General features: G+C 44.3%; 1 protein-coding gene across 3 annotated transcripts in view; it reads left to right on the plus strand.

Annotated features, from left to right (window-relative positions):
- Nucleotides 1-21,780, plus strand: part of LOC147747715 (coagulation factor XIII B chain-like) — a 504,437-nt gene that overhangs the window by 315,799 nt on the left and 166,858 nt on the right. For 2 of the 3 annotated variants that reach the window (XM_086955171.1, XM_086955183.1), the window contains one exon: nt 19,213-19,398. The exons of the other annotated variant lie outside the window; for it this stretch is intronic. In XM_086955171.1, coding sequence (XP_086811297.1) covers nt 19,213-19,398 — 186 coding nt within the window. The remainder of the gene's footprint in view (nt 1-19,212; nt 19,399-21,780) is intronic. 3 annotated transcript variants of the gene reach the window in all.

Below are 21,780 nucleotides of genomic sequence, written 5' to 3' on the forward strand. Positions count from 1 at the left end.
CCACTCCTGGTGTGCACGGGCGTCTCCCAGAGCTCGTCAACTCATAGCTCACAGGAGCCATTTTAAATAATACAAAAGGTGGTGGGAGAGCCGCGAACATGTCCTTGCCGGATTGCCCCATTGCCTCATGATCATTGTAGTTCAGTATTCTTCGTTTTAGTTCAAAGTTTTTAAAATGTCCAAAAAGTTTGTGGCCAGTGCCCTTATATTCTCAAATCATATCCCTAGACATGTGTTTCTGGTTAAATACCTTCATCAGTAGGGAAAAATATTTTCAGAGGTTGCTTGACATGCCACCGTCATCTCCTCTGGACTATTACCACTCCCGTGTGCACGGGCGTCTCCCAGAGCTCGTCAGCTCATGGCTCACGGGAGCCATTTTATATAATACAAAAGGGGGTGGGAGAGCCGCGAACATGTCCTTGTCGGATTGCCCCATTGCCTCATGGTAATTGTAGTTCAGTATTCTTCGTTTTAGTTCAAAGTTCTCAAAATGTTCAAAAAATTTCGTGGCCAGTGCCCTTATATTCTCAAATCATATTCCTAGACACGTGTTTCTGGTTAAATACCTTCATCAGTAGGGAAAAATATTTCAGAGGTTGCTTGACATGCCACCGTCATCTCCTCAGGACTATTACCACTCCCGGTGTGCACGGGCGTCTCCCAGAGCTCCTTAGCTCATGGCTCACGGGAGCCATTTTATATAATACAAAAGAGGGTGGGAGAGCCGTTAACATGTCCTTGCCGGATTGCCCCATTGCCTCATGGTCATTGTAGTTCAGTATTCTTCATTTTAGTTCTAAGTTCTCAAAATGTTAAAAAAAGTTTGTGGCCAGTGCCCGTATATTCTCAAACCATATCCCTAGACACGTGTTTCTGGTTAAATACCTTCATCAGTAGAGAAAAATATTTTCAGAGGTTGCTTGACATGCCACCGTCATCTCCTCAGGACTATTACCACTCCCGGTGTGCACGGGCATCTCCCAGAGCTCGTCAGTTCATGACTCACAGGAGCCATTTTATATAATACAAAAGGGGTGGGAGAGCCGCGAACATGTCCTTGCCAGATTGCCCCATTGCCTCATGGTCATTGTAGTTCAGTATTCTTCGTTTTAGTTCAAAGTTCTCAAAATGTTCAAAAAAGTTCTTGGCCAGTGCCCGTACATTCTCAAATCATATCCCTAGACACGTGTTTCTGGTTAAATACCTTCATCTGTAGGGAAAAATATTTTCAGAGGTTGCTTGACATGCCACCGCCATCTCCTCAGGACTATTACCACTCCCGGTGTGCACGGGCGTCTCCCAGAGCTCGTCAGCTCATGGCTCATGGGAGCCATTTTACATAATACAAAAGGGGGTGGGAGAGCCGCGAACATGTCCTTGCCGGATTGCCCCATTGCCTCATGGTCATTGTGGTTCAGTATTCTTCATTTTAGTTCAAAGTTCTCAAAATGTTCAAAAAAGTTTGTGGCCAGTGCCCGTATGTTCTCAAATCATATCCCTAGACACGTGTTTCTGGTTAATTACCTTCTTCAGTAGGGAAAAATATTTTCAGAGGTTGCTCGACATGCCACCGTCATCTCCTCAGGACTATTACCACTCCCGGTTTGCACGGGCGTCTCCCAGAGCTCGTCAGCTCTATGACTCACGGGAGCCATTTTATAAAATACAAAAGGGGGTGGGAGAGCCTCGAACATGTCCTTGCCGGATTGCCCCATTGCCTCATGGTCATTTTAGTTCAGTATTCTTCGTTTTAGTTCAAAGTTCCCAAAATTTTCAAAAAAGTTTGTCGCCAGTGAGCGTATATTCTCAAATCATATCCCTAGACACGTGTTTCTGGTTAAATACCTTCATCAGTAGGGAAAAATATTTTCAGAGGTTGCTTGACATGCCACCGTCATCTCCTCAGGACTATTACCACTCCCGGTGTGCACGGGCGTCTCCCAGAGCTCGTCAGCTCATGGCTCACGGGAGCCATTTTATATAATACAAAAGGGGGTGGGAGAGCCGCGAACATGTCCTTGTCGGATTGCCCGATTGCCTCATGGTAATTGTAGTTCAGTATTCTTCGTTTTAGTTCAAAGTTCTCAAAATGTTAAAAAAATTTCGTGGCCAGTGCCCTTATATTCTCAAATCATATTCCTAGACACGTGTTTCTGGTTAAATACCTTCATCAGTAGGGAAAAATATTTCAGAGGTTGCTTGACATGCCACCGTCATCTCCTCAGGACTATTACCACTCCCGGTGTGCACGGGCGTCTCCCAGAGCTCCTCAGCTCATGGCTCACGGGACCCATTTTATATAATACAAAAGAGGGTGGGAGAGCCGTTAACATGTCCTTGCCGGATTGCCCCATTGCCTCATGGTCATTGTAGTTCAGTATTCTTCATTTTAGTTCTAAGTTCTCAAAATGTTAAAAAAAGTTTGTGGCCAGTGCACGTATATTCTCAAATCATATCCCTAGACACGTGTTTCTGGTTAAATACCTTCATCAGTAGGGAAAAATATTTTCAGAGGTTGCTTGACATGCCACTGTCATCTCCTCAGGACTATTACCACTCCCGGTGTGCACGGGCGTCTCTCAGAGCTCGTCAGTTCATGACTCACGGGAGCCATTTTATATAATACAAAAGGGGTGGGAGAGCCGCAAACATGTCCTTGCCGGATTGCCCCATTGCCTTATGGTCATTGTAGTTCAGTATTCTTCGTTTTAGTTAAAAGTTCTCAAAATTTTCAAAAACGTTCGTGGCCAGTGCCCGTATATTCTCAAATCATATCCCTAGACACGTGTTTCAGGTTAAATACCTTCATCAGTAGGGAAAAATATTTTCAGCGGTTGCTTGAAATGCCACCGTCATCTCCTCAGGACTGATACCACTCCCGGTGTGCACGGGCGTCTCCCAGAGCTCGTCAGCTCATAGCTCACAGGAGCCATTTTAAATAATACAAAAGGTGGTGGGAGAGCCGCGAACATGTCCTTGCCGGATTGCCCCTTTGCCTCATGGTCATTGTAGTTCAGTATTCCTCGTTTTAGTTCAAAGTTCTCAAAATGTTTAAAAAAGTTTGTGGCCAGTGCCCGTATGTTCTCAAATCATATCCCTAGACACGTGTTTCTGGTTAAATACCTTCATCGGTAGGGAAAAATATTTTCAGAGGTTGCTTGGCATGCCACCGCCATCTCCTCAGGACTATTACCACTCCCGGTGTGCATGGGCGTCTCCCAGAACTCGTCAGCTCATGGCTCATGGGAGCCATTTTATATAATACAAAAGGGCTTGTGAGAGCCGCGAACATGTCCTTGCCGGATTGCCCCATTGCCTCATGGTCATTGTAGTTCAGTATTCTTCATTTTAGTTCAAAGTTCTCAAAATGTTCAAAAAAGTTTGTGGCCAGTGCCCGTATGTTCTCAAATCATATGCCTAGACAGGTGTTTCTGGTTAAATACCTTCATCAGTAGGGAAAAATATTTTCAGAGGTTGCTTGACATGCCACCGTCATCTCCTCAGGACTATTACCACTCCTGGTGTGCACGGGCGTCTCCCAGAGCTCGTCAGCTCATGACTCACGGGAGCCTTTTTATAAAATACAAAAGGGGGTGGGAGATCCGCGAACATGTCCTTGCCGGATTGCCACATTGCCTCATGGTCATTGTAGTTCAGTATTCTTCGTTTTAGTTCAAAGTTCTCAAAATGTTCAAAAAAGTTTGTGGCCAGTGCCCTTATATTCTCAAATCATATCCCTAGACACGTGTTTCTGGTAAATACCTTCATCAGTAGGGAAAAATACTTTCAGAGGTTGCTTGACATGCCACCGTCATCTCCTCAGGACTATTACCACTCCCGGTGTGCACGGGCGTCTCCTAGAGCTCGTCAGCTCATGGCTCACGGGAGCCATTTTATATAATACAAAAGGGGGTGGGAGAGCCGCGAACATGTCCTTGCCGGATTGCCCCATTGCCTCATGGTCATTGTAGTTCAGTATTCTTCGTTTTAATTCAAAGTTCTCAAAATGTTCAAAAAAGTTCTTGGCCAGTGCCCGTACATTCTCAAATCATATCCCTACACACGTGTTTCTGGTTAAATACCTTCATCAGTAGGGAAAAATATTTTCAGAAGTTGCTTGACATGCCACCGCCATCTCCACAGGACTATTACCACTCCCGGTGTGCACGGGCGTCTCCCAGAGCTCGTCAGCTCATGGCTCACGGGAGCCATTTCATATAATACAAAAGGGGTGGGAGAGCCGCGAACATGTCCTTGCCGGATTGCCCCATTGCCTTATGGTCATCGTAGTTCAGTATTCTTCATTTTAGTTCAAAGTTCTCAAAATGTTCAAAAAAGTTCGTGGCCAGTGCCCTTATGTTCTCAAATCATTTCCCTAGACACGTGTTTCTGGTTAAATACCTTCATCAGTAGGGAAAAATATATTCAGAGGTTGCTTGACATGCCACCGTCATCTCCTCAGGACTATTACCACTCCCGGTGTGCACGGGCGTCTCCCAGAGCTCGTCAGCTCATGACTCACGGGAGCCATTTTATAAAATACAAAATGGGGTGGGAGAGCCGCGAACATGTCCTTGCCGGATTCCCCTATTGCCTCATGGTCATTGTAGTTCAGTATTCTTCGTTTTAGTTCAAAGTTCTCAAAATTTTCAAAAAAGTTTGTGGCCAGTGTCCGTATATTCTCAAATCATATCCCTAGACACGTATTTCTGGTTAAATACCTTCATCAGTAGGGAAAAATATTTTCAGAGGTTGCTTGACATGCCACCGTCATCTCCTCAGGACTATTACCACTCCCGGTGTGCACGGGCGTCTCCCAGAGCTCGTCAGCTCATGGCTCACGGGAGCCATTTTATATAATACAAAAGGGGTGGGAGAGCCGCGAACATGTCCTTGCCGGATTGCCCCATTGCCTCATGGTCATTGTAGTTCAGTATTCTTCGTTTTAGTTCAAAGTTCTCAAAATGTTCAAAAAAGTTCTTGGCCAGTGCCCGTACATTCTCAAATCATATCCCTAGACACGTGTTTCTGGTTAAATACCTTCATCAGTAGGGAAAAATATTTTCAGAAGTTGCTTGACATGCCACCGCCATCTCCACAGGACTATTACCACTCCCGGTGTGCACGGGCGTCTCCCAGAGCTCGTCAGCTCATGGCTCACGGGAGCCATTTTATATAATACAAAAGGGGTAGGAGAGCCGCGGACATGTCCTTGCCGGATTGCCCCATTGCCTTATGGTCATCGTAGTTCAGTATTCTTCATTTTAGTTCAAAGTTCTCAAAATGTTCAAAAAAGTTTGTGGCCAGTGCCCGTATGTTCTCAAATCATTTCCCTAGACACGTGTTTCTGGTTAAATACCTTCATCAGTAGGGAAAAATATATTCAGAGGTTGCTTGACATGCCACCGTCATCTCCTCAGGACTATTACCACTCCCGGTGTGCACGGGCGTCTCCCAGAGCTCGTCAGCTCATGACTCACGGGAGCCATTTTATAAAATACAAAATGGGGTGGGAGAGCCGCGAATATGTCCTTGCCGGATTGCCCCATTGCCTCATGGTCATTGTAGTTCAGTATTCTTCATTTTAGTTCAAAGTTCTCAAAATTTTCAAAAAAGTTTGTGGCCAGTGTCCGTATATTCTCAAATCATATCCCTAGACACGTATTTCTGGTTAAATACCTTCATCAGTAGGGACAAATATTTTCAGAGGTTGCTTGACATGCCACCGTCATCTCCTCAGGACTATTACCACTCCCGGTGTGCACGGGCGTCTCCCAGAGCTCGTCAGCTCATGGCTCACGGGAGCCATTTTATATAATACAAAAGGGGTGGGAGAGCCGCGAACATGTCCTTGCCGGATTGCCCCATTGCCTCATGGTCATTGTAGTTCAGTATTCTTCGTTTTAGTTCAAAGTTCTCAAAATGTTCAAAAAAGTTCTTGGCCAGTGCCCGTACATTCTCAAATCATATCCCTAGACACGTGTTTCTGGTTAAATACCTTCATCAGTAGGGAAAAATATTTTCGGAGTTTGCTTGACATTTCACTGCCATCTCCTCAGGACTATTACCACTCCCGGTGTGCACAGGCGTCTCCCAGGGCTCGTCAGTTCATGACTCACGGGAGCCATTTTATATAATACAAAAGGGGTGGGAGAGCCGCAAACATGTCCTTGCCGGATTGCCCCATTGCCTCATGGTCATTGTAGTTCAGTATTCTTCGTTTTAGTTCAAAGTTCTCAAAATGTTCAAAAACGTTTGTGGCCAGTGCCCGTATATTCTCAAATCATATCCCTAGACACGTGTTTTTGGTTAAATACCTTCATCAGTAGGGAAAAATATTTTCAGCGGTTGCTTGAAATGCCACCGTCATCTCCTCAGGACTATTACCACTCCCGGTGTGCACGGGCGTCTCCCAGAGCTCGTCAGCTCATAGCTCACAGGAGCCGTTTTAAATAATACAAAAGGTGGTGGGAGAGCAGCGAACATGTCCTTGCCGGATTGCCCCATTGCCTCATGGTCATTGTTGTTCAGTATTCCTCGTTTTAGTTCAAAGTTCTCAAAATGTTTAAAAAAGTTTGTGGCCAGTGCCCGTATATTCTCAAATCATATCCCTAGACACGTGTTTCTGGTTAAATACCTTCATCAGTAGGGAAAAATATTTTCATAGGTCGCTTGACATGCCACCGCCATCTCCTCAGGACTATTACCACTCCCGGTGTGCATGGGCGTCTCCCAGAGCTCGTCAGCTCATAGCTCACAGGAGCCGTTTTAAATAATACAAAAGGTGGTGGGAGAGCAGCGAACATGTCCTTGCCGGATTGCCCCATTGCCTCATGGTCATTGTAGTTCAGTATTCTTTGTTTTAGTTCAAAGTTCTCAAAATGTTCAAAAAAGTTCTTGGCCAGTGCCCCTACATTCTCAAATCATATCCCTACACACGTGTTTCTGGTTAAATACCTTCATCAGTAGGGAAAAATATTTTCAGAGGTTGCTTGACATGCCACCGTCATCTTCTCAGGACTATTACCACTCCCGGTGTGCACGGGCGTCTCCCAGAGCTCGTCAGCTCATGACTCACAGGAGCCATTTTATAAAATACAAAAGGGGGTGGGAAAGCCGCGAACATGTCCTTGCCGGATTGCCCCATTGCCTCATGGTCATTGTAGTTTAGTATTCTTCGTTTTAGTTCAAAGTTCTCAAAATTTTCAAAAAAATTTGTGGCCAGTGTCCGTATATTCTCAAATCATATCCCTAGACACGTGTTTCTGGTTAAATACCTTCATCAGTAGGGAAAAATATTTTCAGAGGTTGCTTGACATGCCACCGTTATCTCCTCAGGACTATTACCACTCCCGGTGTGCACGAGCGTCTCCCAGAGCTCGTCAGCTCATGGCTCACGGGAGCCATTTTATATAATACAAAAGGGGGTGGGAGAGCCGCAAACATGTCCTTGCCGGATTGCCCCATTGCCTCATGGTCATTGTAGTTCAGTATTCTTCGTTTTAGTTCAAAGTTCTCGAAATGTTCAAAAAAGTTTGTGGCCAGTGCCCTTATATTCTCAAATCATATCCCTAGACACGTGTTTCTGGTTAAATACCTTCATCAGTAGGGAAAAATATTTTCAGAGGTTGCTTGACATGCCACCGTCATCTCCTCAGGACTATTACCACTCCCGGTGTGCACGGGCGTCTCCCAGAGCTCCTCAGCTGGCTCACGGGAGCCATTTTATATAATACAAAAGGGGTGGGAGAGCCGCGAACATGTCCTTGCCGGATTGCCCCATTGCCTCATGGTCATTGTAGTTCAGTATTCTTCGTTTTAGTTCAAAGTTCTCAAAATGTTAAAAAAAGTTTGTGGCCAGTGCCCGTATATTCTCAAATCATATCCCTAGACACGTGTTTCTGGTTAAATACATTCATCAGTAGTGAAAAATATTTTCAGAGGATGCTTGACATGCCACCGTCATCTCCTCAGGACTATTACCACTCCCGTTGTGCACGGGCGTCTCCCAGAGCTTGTCAGCTCATCGCTCACGGGAGCCATTTTACATAATACAAAAGGGGGTGGGAGAGCCGCGAACATGTCCTTGCCGGATTGCCCCATTGCCTCATGGTCATTGTAGTTCAGTATTCTTCATTTTAGTTCAAAGTTCTCAAAATGTTCAAAAAAGTTCATGGCCAGTGCCCGTATGTTCTCAAATCATTTCCCTAGACACGTGTTTCTGGTTAAATACCTTCATCAGTAGGGAAAAATATATTCAGAGGTTGCTTGACATGCCACCGTCATCTCCTCAGGACTATTACCACTCCTGGTGTGCACGGGCGTCTCCCAGAACTCGTCAGCTCTATGACTCACGGGAGCCATTTTATAAAATACAAAAGGGGGTGGGAGAGCCGCGAACATGTCCTTGCCGGATTGCCCCATTGCCTCATGGTCATTGTAGTTCAGTATTCTTCGTTTTAGTTCAAAGTTCTCAAAATTTTCAAAAAAGTTTGTGGCCAGTGTCCGTATATTCTCAAATCATATCCCTAGACACGTGTTTCTGGTTAAATACCTTCATCAGTAGGGAAAAATATTTTCAGAGGTTGCTTGACATGCCACTGTCATCTCCTCAGGACTATTACCACTCCCGGTGTGCACAGGCGTCTCCCAGAGCTCGTCAGTTCATGACTCATGGGAGCCATTTTATATAATACAAAAGGGGTGGGAGAGCCGCAAACATGTCCTTGCCGGATTGCCCCATTGCCTCATGGTCATTGTAGTTCAGTATTCTTCGTTTTAGTTCAAAGTTCTCAAAATGTTCAAAAATGTTTGTGGCCAGTGCCCGTATATTCTCAAATCATATCCCTAGACACGTGTTTCTGGTTAAATACCTTCATCAGTAGGGAAAAATATTTTCAGAGGTTGCTTGACATGCCACTGTCATCTCCTCAGGACTATTACCACTCCCGGTGTGCACAGGCGTCTCCCAGAGCTCGTCAGTTCATGACTCATGGGAGCCATTTTATATAATACAAAAGGGGTGGGAGAGCCGCAAACATGTCCTTGCCGGATTGCCCCATTGCCTCATGGTCATTGTAGTTCAGTATTCTTCGTTTTAGTTCAAAGTTCTCAAAATGTTCAAAAAAGTTCATGGCCAGTGCCCGTATGTTCTCAAATCATTTCCCTAGACACGTGTTTCTGGTTAAATACCTTCATCAGTAGGGAAAAATATATTCAGAGGTTGCTTGACATGCCACCGTCATCTCCTCAGGACTATTACCACTCCTGGTGTGCACGGGCGTCTCCCAGAACTCGTCAGCTCTATGACTCACGGGAGCCATTTTATAAAATACAAAAGGGGGTGGGAGAGCCGCGAACATGTCCTTGCCGGATTGCCCCATTGCCTCATGGTCATTGTAGTTCAGTATTCTTCGTTTTAGTTCAAAGTTCTCAAAATTTTCAAAAAAGTTTGTGGCCAGTGTCCGTATATTCTCAAATCATATCCCTAGACACGTGTTTCTGGTTAAATACCTTCATCAGTAGGGAAAAATATTTTCAGAGGTTGCTTGACATGCCACTGTCATCTCCTCAGGACTATTACCACTCCCGGTGTGCACAGGCGTCTCCCAGAGCTCGTCAGTTCATGACTCATGGGAGCCATTTTATATAATACAAAAGGGGTGGGAGAGCCGCAAACATGTCCTTGCCGGATTGCCCCATTGCCTCATGGTCATTGTAGTTCAGTATTCTTCGTTTTAGTTCAAAGTTCTCAAAATGTTCAAAAATGTTTGTGGCCAGTGCCCGTATATTCTCAAATCATATCCCTAGACACGTGTTTCTGGTTAAATACCTTCATCAGTAGGGAAAAATATTTTCAGCGGTTGCTTGAAATGCCACCGTCATCTCCTCAGGACTATTACCACTCCCGGTGTGCACGGGCGTCTCCCAGAGCTCGTCAGCTCATAGCTCACAGGAGCCATTTTAAATAATACAAAAGGTGGTGGGAGAGCAGCGAACATGTCCTTGCCGGATTGCCCCATTGCCTCATGGTCATTGTAGTTCAGTATTCCTCGTTTTAGTTCAAAGTTCTCAAAATGTTTAAAAAAGTTTGTGGCCAGTGCCCGTATATTCTCAAATCATATCCCTAGACATGTGTTTCTGGTTAAATACCTTTATCAGAAGGGAAAAATATTTTCAGAGGTCGCTTGACATGCCACCGCCATCTCCTCAGGACTATTACCACTCCCGGTGTGCATGGGCGTCTCCCAGAACTCGTCAGCTCATGGCTCATGGGAGCCATTTTATAAAATACAAAAGGAGGTGGGAGAGCCCCGAACATGTCCTTGCCGGATTGCCCCATTGCCTCATGGTCATTGTAGTTCAGTATTCTTCGTTTTAGTTCAAAGTTCTCAAAATGTTCAAAAAAGTTTGTGGCCAGTGCCCTTATATTCTCAAATCATATCCCTACACACGTGTTTCTGGTTAAATACCTTCATCAGTAGGGAAAAATATTTTCAGAGGTTGCTTGACATGCCACCGCCATCTCCTCAGGACTATTACCACTCCCGGTGTGCACGGGTGTCTCCCAGAGCTCGTCAGCTCATGACTCACGGGAGCAATTTTATATAATACAAAAGGGGTGGGAGAGCCGCGAAAATGTCCTTGCCGTATGGCCCCATTGCCTCATGGTCATTGTAGTTCAGTTTTCTTCATTTTAGTTCAAAGTTCTCAAAATGTTCAAAAAAGTTCGTGGCCAGTGCCTGTATGTTCTCAAATCATTTCCCTAGACACGTGTTTCTGGTTAAATACCTTCATCAGTAGGGAAAAATATTTTCAGAGGATGCTTGACATGCCACCGTCATCTCCTCAGGACTATTACCACTCCCGGTGTGCACGGGCGTCTCCCAGAGCTCGTCAGCTCATGACTCACAGGAGCCATTTTATAAAATACAAAAGGGGGTGGGAGAGCCGCGAACATGTCCTTGCCGGATTGCCCCATTGCCTCATGGTCATTGTAGTTTAGTATTCTTCGTTTTAGTTCAAAGTTCTCAAAATTTTCAAAAAAATTTGTGGCCAGTGTCCGTATATTCTCAAATCATATCCCTAGACACGTGTTTCTGGTTAAATACCTTCATCAGTAGGGAAAAATATTTTCAGAGGTTGCTTGACATGCCACCATTATCTCCTCAGGACTATTACCACTCCCGGTGTGCACGGGCGTCTCCCAGAGCTCGTCAGCTCATAGCTCACAGGAGCCATTTCAAATAATACAAAAGGTGGTGGGAGAGCAGCGAACATGTCCTTGCCGGATTGCCCCATTGCCTCATGGTCATTGTAGTTCAGTATTCCTCGTTTTAGTTCAAAGTTCTCAAAATGTTTAAAAAAGTTTGTGGCCAGTGCCCGTATATTCTCAAATCATATCCCTAGACACGTGTTTCTGGTTAAATACCTTCATCAGTAGGGAAAAATATTTTCAGAGGTCGCTTGACATGCCACCGCCATCTCCTCAGGACTATTACCACTACCGGTGTGCATGGGCGTCTCCCAGAAATCGTCAGCTCATGGCTCATGGGAGCCATTTTATAAAATACAAAAGGAGGTGGGAGAGCCCCGAACATGTCCTTGCCGTATTGCCCCATTGCCTCATGGTCATTGTAGTTCAGTATTCTTCGTTTTAGTTCAAAGTTCCCAAAATGTTCAAAAAGGTTTGTGGCCAGTGCCCTTATATTCTCAAATCATATCCCTAGACACGTGTTTCTGGTTAAATACCTTCATCAGTAGGGAAAAATATTTTCAGAGGTTGCTTGACATGCCACCGTCATCTCCTCAGGACTATTACCACTCCCGGTGTGCACGGGCGTCTCCCAGATCTCGTCAGCTCATGGCTCATGGGAGCAATTTTATATAATACAAAAGGGGTGGGAGAGCCGCGAAAATGTGCTTGCCGGATTGCCCCATTGCCTCATGGTCATTGTAGTTCAGTTTTCTTCATTTTAGTTCAAAGTTCTCAAAATGTTCAAAAAAGTTCGTGGCCAGTGCCTGTATGTTCTCAAATCATTTCCCTAGACACGTGTTTCTGGTTAAATACCTTCATCAGTAGGGAAAAATATTTTCAGAGGTTGCTTGACATGCCACCGTCATCTTCTCAGGACTATTACCACTCCCGGTGTGCACGGGCGTCTCCCAGAGCTCGTCAGCTCATGACTCACAGTAGCCATTTTATAAAATACAAAAGGGGGTGGGAGAGCCGCGAACATGTCCTTGCCGGATTGCCCCATTGCCTCATGGTCATTGTAGTTTAGTATTATTCGTTTTAGTTCAAAGTTCTCAAAATGTTCAAAAAAATTTGTGGCCAGTGTCCGTATATTCTCAAATCATATCCCTAGACACGTGTTTCTGGTTAAATACCTTCATCAGTAGGGAAAAATATTTTCAGAGGTTGCTTGACATGCCACCGTTATCTCCTCAGGACTATTACAACTCCCGGTGTGCACGGGCGTCTCCCAGAGCTCGTCAGCTCATGGCTCACGGGAGCCATTTTATATAATACAAAAGGGGGTGGGAGAGCCGCAAACATGTCCTTGCCGGATTGCCCCATTGCCTCATGGTCATTGTAGTTCAGTATTCTTCGTTTTAGTTCAAAGTTCTCGAAATGTTCAAAAAAGTTTGTGGCCAGTGCCCTTATATTCTCAAATCATATCCCTAGACACGTGTTTCTGGTTAAATACCTTCATCAGTAGGGAAAAATATTTTCAGAGGTTGCTTGACATGCCACCGTCATCTCCTCAGGACTATTACCACTCCCGGTGTGCACGGGCGTCTCCCAGAGCTCCTCAGCTGGCTCACGGGAGCCATTTTATATAATACAAAAGGGGTGGGAGAGCCGCGAACATGTCCTTGCCGGATTGCCCCATTGCCTCATGGTCAATAGTAGTTCTGTATTCTTCGTTTTAGTTCAAAGTTCTCAAAATGTTAAAAAAAGTTTGTGGCCAGTGCCCGTATATTCTCAAATCATATCCCTAGACACGTGTTTCTGGTTAAATACATTCATCAGTAGTGAAAAATATTTTCAGAGGTTGCTTGACATGCCACCGTCATCTCCTCAGGACTATTACCACTCCCGTTGTGCACGGGCGTCTCCCAGAGCTCGTCAGCTCATCGCTCACGGGAGCCATTTTAAATAATACAAAAGGGGGTGGGAGAGCCGCGAACATGTCCTTGCCGGATTGCCCCATTGCCTCATGGTCATTGTAGTTCAGTATTCTTCATTTTAGTTCAAAGTTCTCAAAATGTTCAAAAAAAAGTTCATGGCCAGTGCCCGTAAGTTCTCAAATCATTTCCCTAGACACGTGTTTCTGGTTAAATACCTTCATCAGTAGGGAAAAATATATTCAGAGGTTGCTTGACATGCCACCGTCATCTCCTCAGGACTATTACCACTCCTGGTGTGCACGGGCGTCTCCCAGAACTCGTCAGCTCTATGACTCACGGGAGCCATTTTATAAAATACAAAAGGGGGTGGGAGAGCCGCGAACATGTCCTTGCCGGATTGCCCCATTGCCTCATGGTCATTGTAGTTCAGTATTCTTCGTTTTAGTTCAAAGTTCTCAAAATTTTCAAAAAAGTTTGTGGCCAGTGTCCGTATATTCTCAAATCATATCCCTAGACACGTGTTTCTGGTTAAATACCTTCATCAGTAGGGAAAAATATTTTCAGAGGTTGCTTGACATGCCACTGTCATCTCCTCAGGACTATTACCACTCCCGGTGTGCACAGGCGTCTCCCAGAGCTCGTCAGTTCATGACTCACGGGAGCCATTTTATATAATACAAAAGGGGTGGGAGAGCCGCAAACATGTCCTTGCCGGATTGCCCCATTGCCTCATGGTCATTGTAGTTCAGTATTCTTCGTTTTAGTTCAAAGTTCTCAAAATGTTCAAAAACGTTTGTGGACAGTGCCCGTATATGCTCAAATCATATCCCTAGACACGTGTTTCTGGTTAAATACCTTCATCAGTAGGGAAAAATATTTTCAGCGGTTGCTTGAAATGCCACCGTCATCTCCTCAGGACTATTACCACTCCCGGTGTGCACGGGCGTCTCCCAGAGCTCGTCAGCTCATAGCTCACAGGAGCCATTTTAAATAATACAAAAGGTGGTGGGAGAGCAGCGAACATGTCCTTGCCGGATTGCCCCATTGCCTCATGGTCATTGTAGTTCAGTATTCCTCGTTTTAGTTCAAAGTTCTCAAAATGTTTAAAAAAGTTTGTGGCCAGTGCCCGTATATTCTCAAATCATATCCCTAGACATGTGTTTCTGGTTAAATACCTTCATCAGAAGGGAAAAATATTTTCAGAGGTCGCTTGACATGCCACCGCCATCTCCTCAGGACTATTACCACTCCCGGTGTGCATGGGCGTCTCCCAGAACTCGTCAGCTCATGGCTCATGGGAGCCATTTTATAAAATACAAAAGGAGGTGGGAGACCCCGAACATGTCCTTGCCGGATTGCCCCATTGCCTCATGGTCATTGTAGTTCAGTATTCTTCGTTTTAGTTCAAAGTTCTCAAAATGTTCAAAAAAGTTTGTGGCCAGTGCCCTTATATTCTCAAATCATATCCCTAGACACGTGTTTCTGGTTAAATACCTTCATCAGTAGGAAAAAATATTTTCAGAGGTTGCTTGACATGCCACCGTCATCTCCTCAGGACTATTACCACTCCCGGTGTGCACGGGCCTCTCCCAGAGCTCGTCAGCGCATGGCTCACGGGAGCCATTTTATTTAATACAAAAGGGGGTGGGAGAGCCGCGAACATGTCCTTGCCGGATTGACCCATTGCCTCATGGTCATTGTAGTTCAGTATTCTTCGTTTTAGTTCAAAGTTCTCAAAATGTTCAAAAAAGTTCTTGGCCAGTGCCCATACATTTTCAAATCATATCCCTTCACACGTGTTTCTGGTTAAATACCTTCATCAGTAGGGAAAAATATTTTCAGAGGTTGCTTGACATGCCACCGTCATCTCCTCAGGACTATTACCACTCCCGGTGTGCACGGGCGTCTCCCAGAGCTCGTCAGCTCATGACTCACGGGAGCAATTTTATATAATACAAAAGGGGTGGGAGAGCCGCGAACATGTCCTTGCCGGATTGCCCCATTGCCCCATGGTCATTGTAGTTCAGTTTTCTTCATTTTAGTTCAAAGTTCTCAAAATGTTCAAAAAAGTTCGTGGCCAGTGCCTGTATGTTCTCACATCATTTCCCTAGACACGTGTTTCTGGTTAAATACCTTCATCAGTAGGGAAAAATATTTTCAGAGGTTGCTTGACATGCCACCATTATCTCCTCAGGACTATTACCACTCCCGGTGTGCACGGGCGTCTCCCAGAGCTCGTCAGCTCATAGCTCACAGGAGCCATTTCAAATACAAAAGGTGGTGGGAGAGCAGCGAACATGTCCTTGCCGGATTGCCCCATTGCCTCATGGTCATTGTAGTTCAGTATTCCTCGTTTTAGTTCAAAGTTCTCAAAATGTTTAAAAAAGTTTGTGGCCAGTGCCCGTATATTCTCAAATCATATCCCTAGACACGTGTTTCTGGTTAAATACCTTCATCAGTAGGGAAAAATATTTTCAGAGGTCGCTTGACATTCCACCGCCATCTCCTCAGGACTATTACCACTCCCGGTGTGCATGGGCGTCTCCCAGAACTCGTCAGCTCATGGCTCATGGGAGTCATTTTATAAAATACAAAAGGAGGTGGGAGAGCCCCGAACATGTCCTTGCCGTATTGCCCCATTGCCTCATGGTCATTGTAGTTCAGTATTCTTCGTTTTAGTTCAAAGTTCTCAAAATGTTCAAAAAAGTTTGTGGCCAGTGCCCTTATATTCTCAAATCATATCCCTAGACACGTGTTTCTGGTTAAATACCTTCATCAGTAGGGAAAAATATTTTCAGAGGTTGCTTGACATGCCACCGTCATCTCCTCAGGACTATTACCACTCCCGGTGTGCACGGGCCTCTCCCAGAGCTCGTCAGCTCATGGCTCATGGGAGCCATTTTATTTAATACAAAAGGGGGTGGGAGAGCCGCGAACATGTCCTTGCCGTATGGCCCCATTGCCTCATGGTCATTGTAGTTCAGTATTCTTCGTTTTAGTTCAAAGTTCTCAAAATGTTCAAAATAGTTCTTGGCCAGTGCCCATACATTCTCAAATCATATCCCTACACACGTGTTTCTGGTTAAATACCTTCATCAGTAGGGAAAAATATTTTCAGAGGTTGCTTGACATGCCACCGCCATCTCCACAGGACTATTACCACTCCCGGTGTGCACGGGCGTCTCCCAGAGCTCGTCAGCTCATGGCTCACGGGAGCAATTTTATATAATACAAAAGGGGTGGGAGAGCCGCGAACATGTCCTTGCCGGATTGCCCTATTGCCTCATGGTCATTGTAGTTCAGTTTTCTTCATTTTAGTTCAAAGTTCTCAAAATGTTCAAAAAAGTTCGTGGCCAGTGCCTGTATGTTCTCAAATCTTTTCCCTAGACACGTGTTTCTGGTTAAATACCTTCATCAGTAGGGAAAAATATTTTCAGAGGTTGCTTGACATGCCACCGTCATCTCCTCAGGACTATTACCACTCCCGGTGTGCACGGGCGTCTCCCAGAGCTCGTCAGCTCATGACTCACAGGAGCCATTTTATAAAATACAAAAGGGGGTGGGAGAGCCGCGAACATGTCCTTGCCGGATTGCCCCATTGCCTCATGGTCATTGTAGTTTAGTATTCTTCGTTTTAGTTCAAAGTTCTCAAAATTTTCAAAATAATTTGTGGCCAGTGTCCGTATATTCTCAAATCATATCCCTAGACACATGTTTCTGGTTAAATACCTTCATCAGTAGGGAAAAATATTTTCAGAGGTTGCTTGACATGCCACCGTTATCTCCTCAGGACTATTACCACTCCCGGTGTGCACGGGCGTCTCCCAGAGCTCGTCAGCTCATGGCTCAAGGGAGCCATTTTATATAATACAAAAGGTGGTGGGAGAGCCGCAAACATGTCCTTGCCGGATTGCCCCATTGCCTCATGGTCATTGTAGTTCAGTATTCTTCGTTTTAATTCAAAGTTCTCAAAATGTTCAAAAAAGTTTGTGGCCAGTGCCCTTATATTCTCAAATCATATCCCTAGACACGTGTTTCTGGTTAAATACCTTCATCAGTAGGGAAAAATATTTTCAGAGGTTGCTTGACATGCCACCGTCATCTCCTCAGGACTATTACCACTCCCGGTGTGCACGGGCGTCTCCCAGAGCTCCTCAGCTGGCTCACGGGAGCCATTTTATATAATACAAAAGGGGTGGGAGAGCCGCGAACATGTCCTTGCCGGATTGCCCCATTGCCTCATGGTCATTGTAGTTCAGTATTCTTCGTTTTAGTTCAAAGTTCTCAAAATGTTAAAAAAAAGTTTGTGGCCAGTGCCCGTATATTCTCAAATCATATCCCTAGACACGTGTTTCTGGTTAAATACCTTCATCAGTAGGGAAAAATATTTTCAGAGTTTGCTTGACATGCCACCGTCATCTCCTCAGGACTATTACCACTCCCGGTGTGCATGGGCGTCTCCCAGAGCTCGTCAGCTCATGGCTCACGGGAGCCATTTTATATAATACAAAAGGGGGTGGGAGAGCCGCGAAAATGTCCCTGCTGGATTGCCCCATTGCCTCTTGGTCATTGTAGTTCAGTATTCTTTGTTTTAGTTCAAAGTTCTCAAAATGTTCAAAAAAGTTCGTGGGCAGTGCTCGTATATTCTCAAATCATATCCTTAGACACGTGTTTCTGGTTAAATACATTCATCATTAGTGAAAAATATTTTCAGAGGTTGCTTGACATGCCACCGTCATCTCCTCAGGACTATTACCACTCCCGTTGTGCACGGGCGTCTCCCAGAGCTCGTCAGCTCATGGCTCACGGGAGCCATTTTATATAATATATGTAAATATATTTATGTTAAGTTATCTTTAGTGTTTTTTTGTGTAAAGCAAAGTTTGCAAGATTAAAGCAGAAGAGAATGGTGCAAACTGAAAATTTCTTCTGGAAAGTCTCACTGGTTACTTGTGATATTTTTTCTTTTAGAAGGTGCAAGCTTTCGTATGAAAATGAAAACATAATTGAAAAATGTGAGATTTTGATAAGTTTTACCAAACTGCGGAATTTGAAAATGTTATGATGTTTGCCAGTGTAGTTAAAATTTCACCCATACCAAATTATTAGCTGTGCTGTAAGTTAATGTAGGTTAAAAGCCTAGACAAAAATGCAGGTGCTACATGGGAATACTTCTTTGACATGCATTGGCAATGTGCCCAAGCTATAAAAAGTTGAGTTGTTAGCTTTGCCAAAGCTTTCAGCGAAGCAACATGTGATCATTGATTAAGAAGCATGCAGGTGCATGGTAGGTAATAGAGTATGATTTTTTTAAGAGAACATATTCCACAATAGCTACCATTCATCTAGAAGCATGGACACATGTGCATCATGACAGCTGTTTTTCATTTACTGTTATAACAAAGTGAATCGGCATGTCAGCGGGGTAAATCACATTATATGAAAAGTAAGTAGGCAATTTTGCATGAAAACCATCTAAATGATACAAGCAGACCTGCAGCATTTTGTAGCTGTAGGGCCTTTGTAAAAATAATTGAACAGGTGAATAAATGAAAATCGCATGGCATGAGATGAGGTGTGGAGGAGGAGAGGAAGGAAAAATTAAGAGAGAGAAAAGAAACGCATGCACATCTATGGAATGCACCATAGAAAATAGGATTTACCACAAATATGCAGTGGCAGGGTCCAACTCAACCAGTCACAACTCTTTGAGACTAAAATGCTTCTGGATGTCACAAACATCTCCCCGGTGTTATTTTGTGCTATCTTTTTTCCAAAGATAATGAATAAAAAGCAGACAACAGAGACAGATAACAGAGCTATCCAATAATAATAAAGGGACTGACACAAAGCCCTGTATATGTGTATGGTATGGATTGGAAACAGTATGTCTGCCAACAGCGAACTAAAGCTGGTTATAGCCAATTCCTAAAAAGTGGCTTCTTTCAGTCAGAATTAAGATTCGAATCTTAATTCTTAGCTATTCCAAAGTGCTTATATTATGAGGGGCTGAGGTATGAAAATGTATCAAATAATGGAAATTATAATAAGTAGATATGATGCTTTGGTTTGCAGGATCATGCACACCCTCATCCAAAGAAATGGATCGAAAGAACATTATACTTATGAATGAAAATACAGAAATCAAAGATGGAAACATAGCGGAGTTTGCATGTAAACCAGGTTTCTCCAAGAAACCAAATCAAATAATGACAGTCAAGTGCGCCCGGGGGAACCTGGAATATCCAGAGTGTGACAACAGTAAGTATTGCTTCTTAAAACATGATTTAAGTTGTCTTAGTTGTAATAAGGATATTGATAAAACTGAAGCACATCCACTATTGATTGTTTTTAAATTTACCACTTAGGGCCTGATTCTGATGTGGGTTGGAAAGCTTCCCGACCGAATCGGTTTGGAAATGGTTTCCGACACACTCGGATCGGGAGAGTCCCATTGACGGAGTACGATGCATCCGGATACTTCCCGATAAGATTTGGTTGGACTCCCGTTGACTTCAATGGGATCATATGTTCCTAACCGCATTATAATTGGGCCCTCGGTCAGAAAGACACTTTCCCAATCCGATTTGGAAGGAGCAAATGCTGTTAAGAGGCCTTCCTAACCGCATCAGAATCAGGCCCTAGGTGGGAATGCTTTGCTAGCCACACAGAATCAGGCCCTTAGTGATATATTTAACCCTATAAGCAGTTTTCTGAACTGGTTTTCATTTTTAATTGAGTGTTCCTGTCCTTATATTCTGTTAAGCTAACTGAATTTGAAGGAGGCCACTTATCACAAGGCTTCTCAATTACAATTTTATATGTGCAAATACAACCTTCAAATTTAAATGTAACATTTGAGTTTGTTAAAGAAATGCAAAGTCCTATGTTAATGTCATTGTGGTACATATAATCATTGGCCACACTTCCTGGAGACCTATTATGAGAAATTGAGCGGTTGGTTGACTAGGGGTGTGAGCCGTGGTCATGTAACATCCCCAATCCTTTGCATGGTGAACCACAAAAAGTAATTAATTTAACCTGCGCTTAAACCTGGGTAGCTTGGCACACAACCAGTCAGGCTTAACATAGACGTAAGTGTAAAGCACTTATGCAGCACACAAATACAAGAAAAATCCCAAACCAGCTATGAAAAATAGATTATATAAAAAAATTGATTTGATACCAAAATGACAAAAATACAATTAGTAAAACTGGAGATATTCTTTTTTAAAGTATTACGTGAAAATAGGACAAAAAGCACAAAGTGACAATAGAGGATTTCTAGTCATGCTGGACAGAGACATGTCAAATCTTCTGGCTGATCACGATGGAGCACAGGCCACCTACAGGGATCAGGTTTGGCCTGCTGAGTAAAAGTACCTTAGTTCGGGTTGCGTTGACGTTCCTGTTGACGAAGTGGAGGTAGGATGCAGGTGAAGTGATGCGTTGATGTCAAAGCATTGCATCAGTGTTGATCCTTGCAGTGGTGGCAATGTGCTGGTCCTGATCTTTGCAGCAGTGGTGATACTACAGCTGTGAAGAACGCAGGAGATGTGATGTGGAGTTCTCAGCATTGTCGTCAAGACTGGTGTTGATGAAGATGTGAGGACCTTGAGCCAGGAAGAGCGTCACTCAGCGGTGCTTCCGAAAATGATGCATCAGGCCAATCTGGTCACGCAACATGGCTGATGCACTGCTTCCGATCCACACAGCTTAGCGGATGCACCGGTTTGAGAGAGGGTGCATGGGTTTCCCTGCAGCTAGCACCTTAGGCCCACTTCCAAGGGTCCAGGACTAGGGTGGCACCACTTGGCAGTGCAGACTCACTGATGGCAGCATCTAGGTGCGGAATCAGTATAATTGGAAGTCTTTTATGTTCCTGGGATGGCAGATCAGTAGGCCAGTCAACTAGCCCTTGGAAACCTCTGGGTTCTGAGGGTCAAGTGATGCAGATCCAGTCATTCTTATCCAGAACATGAGGACAGCAGGTCAGCAGCATAGCAAGAAAACAGTTCTTCCAGAGCAGCGGACCAGCAGAATGGCAGTCCTTCAGCATCACAGCAGTCCTTCTTCCTGGCTTAGAATCCACAGGTTCAGAAGTCTACTGAAGTGGTGGGATGTGAGGTCCAGTTCTTATACCCAGTGGTTCCTTTGAAGTGGGTAAGACATTAAAGAAGGGCCTTTAACGTGCATAGAGGTCTTCCCTTCCTGCCCTGGCTCCAGACTCTCTACAGGGGGATATTCAGTCATTTGTATGGGGACAGGACACAGCCTAATCAGGTATAAGTGTGAGGCTGTGCCGAACTCTTCCCTCCAATCCTCCAAGGATTGCCCATCATGTCACACCTAAGCTTCCATTGTGTGTTTCCGTCTAGGGAGAATATACAAAGCTCAGCTGTTATCCTCCCCAGATATGAATCAGAGACAGGTTGCAGGCACACAGGGCTAAGAGCAGGACAATGCCAACTTTCTAAAAGTAAACAAACAACAATGTACCTTGTCTGAAGTTATTTAACCATCACAATAAATCAATAGTTTCTGATCACGAAATGTAATTAGCAACACCACCGTAATTATATATGATAATTTTTCAACTTTTTCCTTTAGACATTTTTCATATGGCAATCTTATACATTGGAT

The sequence above is a fragment of the Lissotriton vulgaris genome, chromosome 1_1, assembly GCF_964263255.1.
Source record: "Lissotriton vulgaris chromosome 1_1, aLisVul1.2, whole genome shotgun sequence".
In the NCBI taxonomy this organism is placed as follows: Eukaryota; Metazoa; Chordata; class Amphibia; order Caudata; family Salamandridae; genus Lissotriton; species Lissotriton vulgaris.